The sequence below is a fragment of the Bombus impatiens genome, unplaced genomic scaffold (genome assembly GCF_000188095.3).
Source record: "Bombus impatiens unplaced genomic scaffold, BIMP_2.2 scf_0343, whole genome shotgun sequence".
In the NCBI taxonomy this organism is placed as follows: domain Eukaryota; kingdom Metazoa; phylum Arthropoda; class Insecta; order Hymenoptera; family Apidae; genus Bombus; species Bombus impatiens.
The window spans coordinates 151,251-163,202 of NT_176762.1; the positions used below are offsets into that span (position 1 = coordinate 151,251).

Sequence of the window (11,952 nt, forward strand, 5' to 3'; positions counted from 1 at the left end):
ATCCAGACATGCTGTATACGCTTCTATTTCAAGCACTGTCTTCACTGATATGTCTTTCTAAAATAATTACCAGTCTTCAAAATATTGTATTCTATGACCGACGCTTGCGCTGTACTGCTCTTTCTGTGAAAGCACAGTTCTTTCAGTCATAAACTTTTGCTTTGTAATATTGTGTATTTTCAAAGGAATTTGTTAAAATATTTCTATTTTGTGTGAAATACGTTTTAAACCTAAGATATTAGAGTTAATCAAACAGAATTACTCATTAATAGCAATTTCCTGAAAGAAATATTAGAATAGTTTTATTTGTATCGCTGCTTCATGTTCCATCATGAGTGACTATTCAGCGGTTGCTCCGCCTCAGAATTTTAGTCAAAGCTCAGCATTTGCAGCAGCTTTGCAACGTGCAAAACAAGTAAGTAAATACATTAAGTTAATACGGTTTAGGTTCTGGTTAAATCATATTTTCGTAAGTAGGCCATATAACACTTCAGACTTTTGTTAGAACCATACGTCGACTTTTATCATCAACAAACAAAAATCTCATATCTGTATGAGTAATCGCATTTCTTTCGGTTAATGGTGTTCTATTTGAACGTTTATTGACTTATTTGAAAATTATAAAAAAAGGAGTTCGGAATGTTTACACGATATTCATAGTGTTAATAAATTTTAATTTACAGTGCTTTTTGTTTTATTTAATCTGTGTCCTTTATATGTACATAACTCATATATGTATGAATTATATATTTTTAATAAATATAATAAAAACGTTTTGATTGTTAAGTTATCCTATAATTATTAGCATTGTCTTTTGATTTATTTGTATTAGTTAAATATATTTGGTTTCAATAAGCTATGACTAATTTAAACTTTTTGTGATTATGTTTTAGATAGCTGCAAAGATTAATCCAGCTGGTGCTCAAAATAATCAAGATACGAAGTTGAAACGTCCCCTTGAAGATGGATCAGGTAATATTATACGTATATACAATAAAAATTTATTATAAAATTAAGCATACTAAGAATTGAATTTAAAAATAAAATGTATATATATAAAAATAATACTGATACAATACATATTTAGAATTTCTTTAAGTATAACAAGAATTTTACTATAAGATATCAATAGAGAATGAAAATAAACTATATTTTTAACATGGATTCATGACTTTAGAACCTGAAGCAAAAAAAATGGCATCACTGGTATCAGACCCATTAATGGGACTTCGAGGCCCAGCAGGAAGTAATGCATTAGGGGAATCAATTAATCCAACAGGACGAACAGGACAAGCAGGATCTTCAGGAGGACCAATTGGAAATGTAGGAGGTATTTGTAATGAAGATATCAGAGTTCCAGATAACATGGTTGGACTGAGTAAGTAAACATTTATTTGTATAGAGGATGACAAAATAGATGATCAAATTTTGATATTGTATCTTACTTTTCTTAAGAATGAAGATAGGTCATACAAACATAAGTCCAGCAACTTTTGTTTCTGAGATATTAAACACTTTTTAGCATTATTTTATTAATTATTTTATTGCAAGCATAAATGAAGAGTGTTTGTAACTCAGAAAAGCTCCTAGACCTATCTTTATGTAATCTTTTTTCAAAATAAGAAAGAACAGAATATGGTTATAAAATTTGACTACTTACTTCAATATACTATCCTATATATTTCTTCTTTCTTGAAAAATCAATTGATACACATAAAAATATGTTTATATGTTTTAGATATTCTCGATATCTACACATTAAATTTAAATCAAAAAGTACTATTTTCTGATTTGCAATTAGCATTATGTTATATTTCAATACTCTTTTATAAATCTTGTAACTACCATAAAAGAATTTACCAACATTAATAACAACAGATTTAATGTAGTTTATATAAATTTAAACTAGCAATGAAATTAGCATAATAAGTTTGAATAGATTATTATAATTAATAATAATATCTTTACAGTAATTGGCAGAGGTGGAGAACAAATAACAAGATTGCAGAGTGAAACAGGATGTAAAATACAAATGGCACCAGAAAGTGGTGGGCTACCTGAACGTCTTTGCACATTAACTGGCTCACGAGAAGCTGTCAAGTAACTTGTTTTCCCTTCTTATTTCGTTAATTTCAACTATTTTGTATGCAATGCAATTTCCACTTTATAAAGTTTTGCCTAGAACAAAGGATTACTTCGTGGTGTTATGTCAAGTGGCACTTATTGATCACACTCATAATGCAAAATATATATTTTACATCTGTACATATACTTATGTATATATACATACAGTTATATATATATATATATACATAGAAAGAAAGGAAGAGAGAATTATATGTACATATATATAAATATGTATTTACATATATGTGTGTACATTTTATAAACACATATACAGGAAAACAAACCTGCTATCCTCCTTATATTTGATATATACGAAATTATTAGATTATTATTAATTTAAATAACAAATTATCCACCTAGTTCCACTGTAAAATCTCCTAGAAACACCTGAAAGTATCAACTATTTGACAAAATGGTTTAAAAATCTACATTGTGATGTTGTAATATATAATTATAATGCTTTATATACACTGACTGTACTCATTAGAAAATGTGCTGCAAGCACAGATAGTACTGGTGAAATATAGTTTGCGTGTGTTTAGTATACTCCATATGCTATCACTTCATGTTAACATGCATTTCTTAAATGTAGGTTACATGCTTTCGCATATTGAAATTGTCAAATGTTTTACAGAGTCTTTACTTAGCTCCTGGATGTGAATAGCGGGCTCATACTTGACTTTACATATGCTTCAGAATATTTTCTCATTGAGAATTTATCAATAAGTTGTGGCTTTTAATTTAATAATTTTGTACTTACTAATAGTTTTTTGCTTTCAATAGGATATGGAGAGAAAGAAGGAAGGAAGGAGGATAGGATATGCATGGGGACGTGTTATTCGCAACAAGAAGAGAAATTGAATTTTTATTTATTTAAATCTGCTTATAATTAAGCCTACGACATTTTAACATGAAATTTAATTTTATTATACACTTAAGAAATAACTCTTTGTCCAACAAAATGTTAATGTTACATTCATGACTTATAATACCTTGGCACACAGTAGACATCACATCATGTGTTGCAAACAAATTACATTACTGTACATTAATAGTTTATATTATAATTCTAACTTAGCATTATTCACAATTACATTGCACATTTAAATTGTGTGTGTTTCAGTCGAGCGAAAGAATTGGTATTATCAATTGTAAATCAAAGAAGTAGAACTGAAGGAATTGGTGATATGGGTGGAAGCAGTGGAGGAATAATGAGTCATTCAGGATTTGTTGAAATAATGATTCCTGGACCAAAAGTTGGTTTAATTATTGGAAAAGGCGGAGAAACGATAAAACAACTTCAAGAAAAATCTGGAGCTAAGATGGTTGTTATTCAAGAAGGTCCTTCTCAAGAACAAGAAAAACCTTTAAGGTAATAATAATTAGAATTTAATTCTTTATTTTTTGTTCCTTTTTTTTTGTAAAGGAGGATCATTTTTGAAATGTAAGCTGCTTTAAGAGATAGTAAAGCTATAGACTCTTTTTTTTATATAGGATAACTGGTGATCCACAAAAGGTAGAATATGCTAAACAACTAGTATATGAATTAATAGCTGAAAAAGAAATGCAAATGTTTCATAGAGGTGCAAGAGGAAATGATAGGAGTGGAAATTATTCAAATGATAGTAGTTTTAACCATGGTTCTGGAACCACTGATGGAGTGGAAGTACGATATCATATTTTTTTATAAATATCAGTAATTTCTATCTATAATATTTAGAAACTATTTTGTAGTTATGATCGTATTTGTATAAACAAATATTGTATTTAATTATTAGGTACTTGTTCCAAGAGCAGCAGTAGGTGTTGTTATTGGTAAAGGAGGAGATATGATTAAAAAAATACAGGCAGAGACTGGTGCAAGAGTTCAATTTCAACAGGGACGGGAGGACGGCCCTGGGGACAGAAAATGCATAGTGTCTGGCAAACATCAAGCTGTAGAACAAGTGCGTCAACGCATTCAGGAACTTATTGATAGTGTAATGGTAATTGTTATATCTTTTTTATATTGTGTTATCACATCTTCTTTGCATTTCATAAGAATAATATTACCTTCACCTCAATCTTTTAGAGAAGAGATGATGGTAGAAGTAACATAGGAGCAAGAAGTGGCCCACGAGGCAATGGCTTTGGCAATAATCGTAATCCAAATGAATATGGCGGATGGGATAGGCGTCAAGGAGGACCTATGCAAGATAAAATAGAAACAATGTTTACTGTCCCATCTTCAAAATGTGGTATTATTATAGGAAAAGGTAAAATTATATTGATTTTTACAAGTATATAAGTTAAGTATATAAGTAATGTTAGAAATATTGTGAGCATTTAATTACTTTAGGTGGTGAAACCATTAAACAAATAAATCAGCAGACTGGAGCACATTGTGAACTAGATAGAAGAAATCAAAGTAATGAAAATGAAAAAATTTTCATAATTCGTGGAAACCCTGAACAAGTGGAGCATGCAAAAAGAATATTTAGCGAAAAGTTAGGCATGGTAAATATTTGATAATACAATCTCCAAGTATGTGTGAGAAAAATATTATTAACTTACTTAATAACTTACTGATATAAATTAAATCAAAGGCTCCCGCTAATACGTCATTTACTGGTACACAAGGAGCAATTGGATATAATCCAACTTGGAATGCTGGAACAGCTTACCAAGCTTGGCCAAACCAACCTCAAACTACTGATACAAGTAAGTATGTTTACATTTACATTGTAAAAGGACGTAAGTACTCAACGCATATATTCTATTATACATTATACATTGATTAAGGTACAGCAAGTCAAGCTCCTGTTCAAGTAAATCCACAAACAGGACAACCAGATTATAGTGCACAATGGGCAGAATATTATCGATCATTAGGTATGCATAGAGAAGCAGATATGATTGAACAACAAGCAAAACAAGGAAAACAAGATCATAATCAACAGTCAGGTAAAATATTATAAAAATGCAAAAGTCAGGCAGGTTGATACAAAATATGAACATAAAAACAGTTTATTTTTACATTTAGGAAATACACAAAACCAAACTAATACATCAACAGCTAATACTGCTGGTCCAGCACAACAACAACAACCACAAACGCAACAGCAACAACAACAAACTGGAGCTACACAGAATGGAGGTCAGGCTGATTATAGTGCACAATGGGCAGAATATTATAGAAGTATTGGTAAAATAAAAGAAGCAGAAGCTATAGAAGCTCAAATGAAAGCAGGGAAGGTATGTTAATTATCATAAATATGAAAGACTATAGCACAATGGACTGTAATATATAAAAAATAGTAAATTTTATATTTTTATTAGTTGGGAATGCAAAACAATCAAATGGCTCAAAATATGCAACAAAGTATGCAAGGTCAATCTGGTCCGGCAAGTGGGACTCCTAATGCATTTCCACAAGCTTACGGTAGTTATCCAACAATAAACGCTAGTTCAACTCCAACGGGTTATTATGCAGCAGGAGCTGGAGCTACCACACAGCCACAAACCGGTCAACAGAATCCGTCTTTTCCAACGGGCTATCAAAACTATCCTTACTCACAAGCAAATACAGAAAGTTAAACTTCCATCAGGAAAAATATTAGCTGTAAGTATTTATTATTTATGTACCATAAATAAACATGCATGAATTATTAGAAAATTGTATGAGATAAAAGTTTTAGCCTAATAATATGTCAAGGAGATTTCTTGGTACAATTTTCCTACCTTTAATTTTATTTTATCTTTTAAATACTTTACAATGGAAGATGCAAGAATTTTGAGAAACTAATGATTGTTTTAATTCTTCTCTTTTTTTTCATATCTTTTTCCTTTCTTCGTATCATACAATTTTTCTAAATATTCATTTATATTAAGTCAATGTAAAATCGAGTGCAATAAAATCATGCAGTTTTTAAATATTGTGAAATATTTGAAGTAATATAATTATATAAAGTATACTAAAGTATGTAAAGTATATAAAGTATACTATAGCTATACTATAATTTATTCCTAAATTACTCATGAACCCAGAAAAATATTCATGAAATTCAGAGATATAAAATTATTATAGTGAAAACTCTAATTTGGTGAATTACGAAATTAGTAATTGACATAAAGAGAGAGGGAAAGAAAGGAATTGATTTATCTTTTAATTAATTCTGACAAATGGAAAGCATTCATCGAAAAAGTTTACAAATTTATACATGATTTCTATAGTATAGACTCTAAAGAAAATAAGTACAATAATTCATATTTCATGAATATTGTATATATTATGTATATTTATATATATGTTTACATGTTTCAGTACAAAACAAATTGCTATTAAACAAAATATCCCCTTCTCTATTTAGGAAAAATTGTTTTCTGATATAATACACACAAAATAATTTGATACAACATGATTGTTTGTGCATATATTAATCATATGTTATTATGTTCAATCACTTACATTTATATTGGCTTGATATATTTATTGTTTATTATGAAAATCAATGGTGTAAGAAGAAGGAAATATCATACCCACACTGATAACTGTTGATACTTTCAGGGAGATAAATATTTATAAAAATGACAAATCTCTATGATATTTTAATGTTTTATTTAAATATTAATATGATATATTTTACACCTTTGAAAGTACATTTACATTTATATATGCTTCATGTGATTTTATTATTGTTTGTTTATTTCAGATAGTTTTCAGATAGTTTCCCATCAGGATGCGGTTAATGCCTGCTGTAACTTCATATACTGTTTACAATAAATTACGATAGTTGATCGCTTCGCAAAATCCATAAACTTTAAAAAATGCCACTAGAACCAACTATGTTTTGTTTATATCATAATATTTTGTGTTCTTTTATATACATAGATATATACATATTGTAGGATACTCATGGTTTTAATTTTAAGTAACGAGAGAAATGCCAGAATTTAACATTATATGATATTAACATGATGTCTACTTGTGTTTTGCTTATAATATTGTATGTATTTTTGTTCCATAACACCTGATTGTAACATAAATTGAAACTGGCAGGTGAAGCAGCAGGTGAGAAACAGGAACGAGGAATCTGCAACAAAATACCCATATTATGCTTCCCATTTATCATTAAAGATACTAAAAATTATCCTTACCAATGTATTAATAAGAAATACGTTTAGATACTTATTTCGATATATCATTATTTATGTTTCACTGGTTCATTCATGAAACATTTATCCTTAGCGAATTAGGAAAACTTTATAAGTATAAAGCTGGCTATAAAGACAGCTAAAATTCGTTTCTATTGTTTATGAACTGTTTTATCTATTATGTATGCATATGATACACATATGATGGTCTACGTACACATATATGCTATTATAACAATACTAAATACAATTTTACCTTGGTTTCTTTGCTTTTTCTTGTCATATACCACTACTATTTTAGATTTTTGGAGCAGCCAATTGTAGGGATGTTTACCTGTTCTACGATAAATTTCATCAGGGGATCTACTATTTTAAGACTTTCATTCAGCATTCTGTGTGTTTATATTCAAAGGAATCAGGACCTGCTAAACCAGAGAATAATGGATGGCATATCAAATCACACACATTATTTGTTATATATAACTTATAGAATATGTCTTATATATTATTTACTAATTTTCACAAATATATTAATTATAGTAGACAATTCTACTAGTCATATGTAAAACTAAGTTTCAAATCATCTAAATTTTATCAAAATTGAATTTATAAATTTTGTCATCTACAATATTCAGATATTTTTTCTACATATTTATATCATGTTAAGCATACTTGTAAACATGACTGGCATTTTTTATTTTTGTTATATATTTATTGTTTCTTCACATATGATATTTTACTTATTAAAACAAACTAATTGTATAACTGAATTTCAAATAAGTAATGTAAGAATGTTGTTTGTATACTTATTGTTTTATTTTTTACTTATGAATTGCATAAAAATTCTGACATGTGGTATTGGATGTGTACTAGATGCAATTTCAAACAGAACTTGTTATTTACATTTTTTTAATGTTGCAATTTACGCTCGCAATGATAAAAGAAAGTATTCAATTTTATTAAATGACAATTATTATTATATATGTATTAATACACATATACATAATAAAATTATTTTTTTTACTCATAACATATTTTTATGTATTTTATAAATACATTACTTTCTTGTACGTATCAAACATATTTAATTTTTCAGGATCAGAACTTTATTTGTTTTGTATACCTATATTTGTTGCTAATATTATATTATACTTAAATATAGTTTATTTGTATGGTTGAACATCTATATGTACAAACATATTTAAACATAGCCGAAAATAGCATGATTGAAAGAAAACTTTGTATAAATGTAGTCTTATTAAATCACAATCTCTACATCTAGGTAGTGTAAATATAATAATGATCGAAGTACAAAATGAATTTCGCCTTATATTTTTTATAGAGTTGTATAATATGAAAATTCAAATTTTGATTTATCCTTTTTGTTACAGTTATGAATTAAACCGGCAGTGATGTGGTATGATTTTTAATACCATATATTCCCTTTTTCTGTTACAACTTAAAATTTTGATGTGTGTCTTGTTCTCTAATATATGTTTAAGTACAATTAATACACGCAAAAAATGTACAAACATTATATTAGACATTTAAATTAAAGAGAATTGTTTTTATTTTATGTAACAGCAAAAAGTTTAAAAAATGTATATTTATATTTGTTTTAGTAATATATTTTATATATCAGTTACAATTTATTTAAAGCAAAACCAAACAGTACTTAATTCTTTTATTATTATTTAAAATATAGAGTAGTTTGTGTATTAATGATATTTGAATATAATTGTTAACGTGAAATATTATACACAATTTTTTTAAAGATTATATTTATTATATTTTTGTAATTATAGCAGTAGATACAAATAATGAAAATGTTTCAGGAACAAAGATGATACGTTTCATACATTCTAGTCAAGAAATTCAAGTAATGGATATTTGAAGCGTATGATATTTAATATAAAATGTTAGCTTCAATCATAGCTTTTAAAGGAAAGGTTTGTAAGGTTTGTAGAACTACTAATTTGTGAAATGGTACAAAAAATATCTTAATAAAACATGATTCTCAAGATATAATTATTTATTATTCATAAAATAATCACCAATTAAATATTTCAGAATTCCAGCTTTTAATATTTTTACTAACATATTATTTGGCATAATATTACTATACATATATTTAAAATTCGTATTCCACACATGCATGTATATGTAAATTTACTTTCTGCATATGTACATATATGTAATCAAGTAATGTGAAATGTAATGTAAATGTAAATGTGAAAGTTATATGCACATATTCATTAAACATACAATCCTTCTAGCTTTATAGAGTCATTTTACAAAATAAATTTAGATATATTTCATTCTAATATTGGCAGATTCTACTTGTATGTGTATTACTATTAAATATGCATAACGATATATATGTATATGTCTATATACAATTAAGCTTGAAATACTCATAAAAAGAATATAAATATAAAAATAAAGTTCACATATTTGTGCTCTTAAGCGTTATTTCTTTTGAATTCACTGAATCCAGTGTAATTTAAAATTGTCATCAAAACGTATGTACACTTACATTAGTTGAAGCTTTTAAATTTTTACATAAACATTATTTGCCAGCAAATAACAGCATTTGTTAATTGATCCATTGTAATAATAATTTCTCTAAATGTATACTACAATAGATTAAATAATTAGAATAGCTTCAGATTTCTGGTGGTGGACCATACATTGGATTTAATTGTTGCGTACAGCGTATAAATGTAGCACGACGTGGGAGTTCACGTAACCGTTCAGCTCCCGTATATGTGCATGCAGAACGCAAACCACCTAATATATCTAATATAGTATTTTCCACTGGTCCTTTATAAGGCACTTCCACAGTTTTACCTTCTGATGATCTAAAAAGATTTAAAAAATAAAATTAAAAATATAATTTACTTTAAAATTATAATTCTATCCATATACCAACCTATATTCAGCAACACCAGCATGCTTCTTCATTGCTGTGCTTGAAGCCATACCATAAAAAAGTTTATATTTTTTACCATTTTTTTCTATACAATCACCTCCGCATTCATCATGTCCCGCAAACATACCACCTGCCATTACAAAATCTGCTCCAGCACCAAAAGCTTTTGCTAAATCACCTGGACAAGTACAACCACCATCCTAAAACAAAATACATTTGTTAATAATTCACATAAAATTATATTCATACAAAGATTATTACATATATAAACACAGTATACTGTTATTTACAGAAATAATATGTCCTTTTAAACCATGAGCCGCATCTGCACATTCAATTACAGCACTTAGCTGTGGATATCCTACACCAGTTTTCATTCGTGTAGTACACACAGATCCAGGGCCAATTCCAACTTTTACTATATCAGCTCCAGATAATATTAATTCTTCTACCATCTCACCAGTAACTACATTTCCTGCCTACAATAACAGCAATAAATCTTTACTTTCAAATACAAGATCTAAATTAGTGGTAAAAAATTTAATTCCCATTGTCTTTTCTTTAAGAATTATAATATAGTTACTTACAATTATTGTGTGATTAGGAAACTCAGCCCTCACTTTTCTAACATATTCAACAAAATGTTGAGAATAACCATTAGCTACATCTAAACAGATAAAAGATAATTCTGGTACAGCTGTCAATATATTTGACAAGCGTTCAAAGTCTTCTTTCCCTGTGCCGGAGCTGGCAGCTACATATTTAAGATTTTCTGTATTTTCAGAAGCAAAATCCTTCCATTCTTCCACCGAATAATATTTATGAATGGTAGTAAATAGACCGTACTAAAAATGTAATAAAAGGAATATGAAGACATCAAATTTGTTCATATTCTGTGATTCTACAATATAACATTACACATTTATTAATCATAATAATAATAATTTTTACTACAAGAGTCAGTTTTATTGCAGCACAATAAAGAATAAACATTTGGAACGTACCTTTGATAAAGCTTTAGCCATTTCAAATGTTCCTACTGTATCCATATTTGAAGCGATTATAGGTATTCCCTTGTAAGTTTGTTTCGAATTACGAAATGTAATTTCTGTAAATAAATCAACCTAGAATTGTAACGTATTTCATTCATTAATATTGTATAAGAAATTAATAATTTGAAATAATATTAATAAATAAATAAAGAATGAGATATATAAATACACATGTTCTTGACTGTGTATTAAATTACAAATATATAGATTTTTTATAATTATGATATCAAATTTGTTATCTGTTAATAGTAAGTTTTAATAAACAGAAATAATATGAAAATTTAATAAGTAGAAATTTCAATAATATTCTTATGTTCATGAAAAATACTTTTATTACACATATTTAAAAAAAAGTGCCTTTTTACATATTAATTACGAAAAGTTTGTATTGTTATAATATTACATTCTATTAACTATATATGAAACTTGATTAAAACTTTAAAAAAAAGGATGAAAAAATGTAGCCTTGTCTGCCAATCTTAATAAAATTTATATAAGTATTACTTACTTCGGATCTGCTCTTTAACGTACTCCTCTTTGGGCGTAATAAAACATCTTTAAAATCTAATTTGATATCGTTTATAATATTAGGCATTTCTTAAAACAATTAGTTCCTCAGTCACTTTTAGCACACGACTTCAATCCAGTCCTGTCGAGAGCTAATGATTATATGTATGTGAATGTGACTGTAGTTTCGCGCTGATCGCT

The 11,952-nt window shown here is 27.8% G+C and overlaps 2 protein-coding genes across 5 annotated transcripts; one reads left to right on the plus strand and one right to left on the minus strand.

Moving 5' to 3' along the window:
* Window positions 1-99: 99 nt before the first annotated feature.
* On the plus strand, window positions 100-8,798 carry LOC100741304 (far upstream element-binding protein 3). 3 transcript variants are annotated; one of them, XM_033320741.1, is made up of 14 exons: window positions 100-415; window positions 894-972; window positions 1,178-1,378; window positions 1,971-2,100; window positions 3,251-3,499; window positions 3,622-3,793; window positions 3,906-4,112; window positions 4,199-4,382; window positions 4,466-4,623; window positions 4,713-4,827; window positions 4,909-5,070; window positions 5,150-5,361; window positions 5,446-5,728; window positions 8,652-8,798. In XM_033320741.1, exons 1-13 carry the CDS (start codon window positions 332-334, stop codon window positions 5,701-5,703), a joined length of 2,211 nt encoding a protein of 736 aa, XP_033176632.1. In that variant the 5' UTR covers window positions 100-331; the 3' UTR covers window positions 5,704-5,728; window positions 8,652-8,798. The 3 variants fall into 3 exon arrangements, with proteins under 3 accessions (XP_033176632.1, XP_012241124.1, XP_012241123.1); XM_012385701.3 differs by lacking the exon at window positions 8,652-8,798 and adding an exon at window positions 7,562-7,936; XM_012385700.3 differs by lacking the exon at window positions 8,652-8,798 and adding an exon at window positions 6,819-7,523 and having other exon boundaries at window positions 101-415.
* Window positions 8,799-9,583: 785 nt separating this feature from the next.
* LOC100741427 (GMP reductase 1) lies at window positions 9,584-11,952 on the minus strand. 2 transcript variants are annotated; one of them, XM_003489532.4, is made up of 6 exons: window positions 11,753-11,952; window positions 11,197-11,316; window positions 10,780-11,037; window positions 10,483-10,671; window positions 10,193-10,392; window positions 9,584-10,121 (listed from the first exon to the last, which is right to left on the minus strand). In XM_003489532.4, the coding sequence occupies exons 1-6, from the start codon at window positions 11,837-11,839 to the stop codon at window positions 9,926-9,928; spliced, it is 1,050 nt and encodes a 349-aa protein (XP_003489580.1). In that variant the 5' UTR covers window positions 11,840-11,952; the 3' UTR covers window positions 9,584-9,925. The 2 variants fall into 2 exon arrangements, with proteins under 2 accessions (XP_003489580.1, XP_012241128.1); XM_012385705.3 differs by having other exon boundaries at window positions 9,781-10,121; window positions 11,197-11,300; window positions 11,753-11,922.

Coding starts and splice junctions, on each gene's coding strand:
- LOC100741304 (XM_033320741.1), top strand. CDS start 332: ATGAGTGACTATTCAGCGGTTGCTCCGCCTCAGAATTTTAGTCAAAGC. Junction 416..893: donor CTTTGCAACGTGCAAAACAA/GTAAGTAAATAC, acceptor ATTATGTTTTAG/ATAGCTGCAAAGATTAATCC. Junction 2,101..3,250: donor GGCTCACGAGAAGCTGTCAA/GTAACTTGTTTT, acceptor TGTGTGTTTCAG/TCGAGCGAAAGAATTGGTAT.
- LOC100741427 (XM_003489532.4), bottom strand. CDS start 11,839: ATGCCTAATATTATAAACGATATCAAATTAGATTTTAAAGATGTTTTA. Junction 11,038..11,196: donor TGGCTAAAGCTTTATCAAAG/GTACGTTCCAAA, acceptor TTACATTTTTAG/TACGGTCTATTTACTACCAT. Junction 10,393..10,482: donor TAAAAGGACATATTATTTCT/GTAAATAACAGT, acceptor ATTTTGTTTTAG/GATGGTGGTTGTACTTGTCC.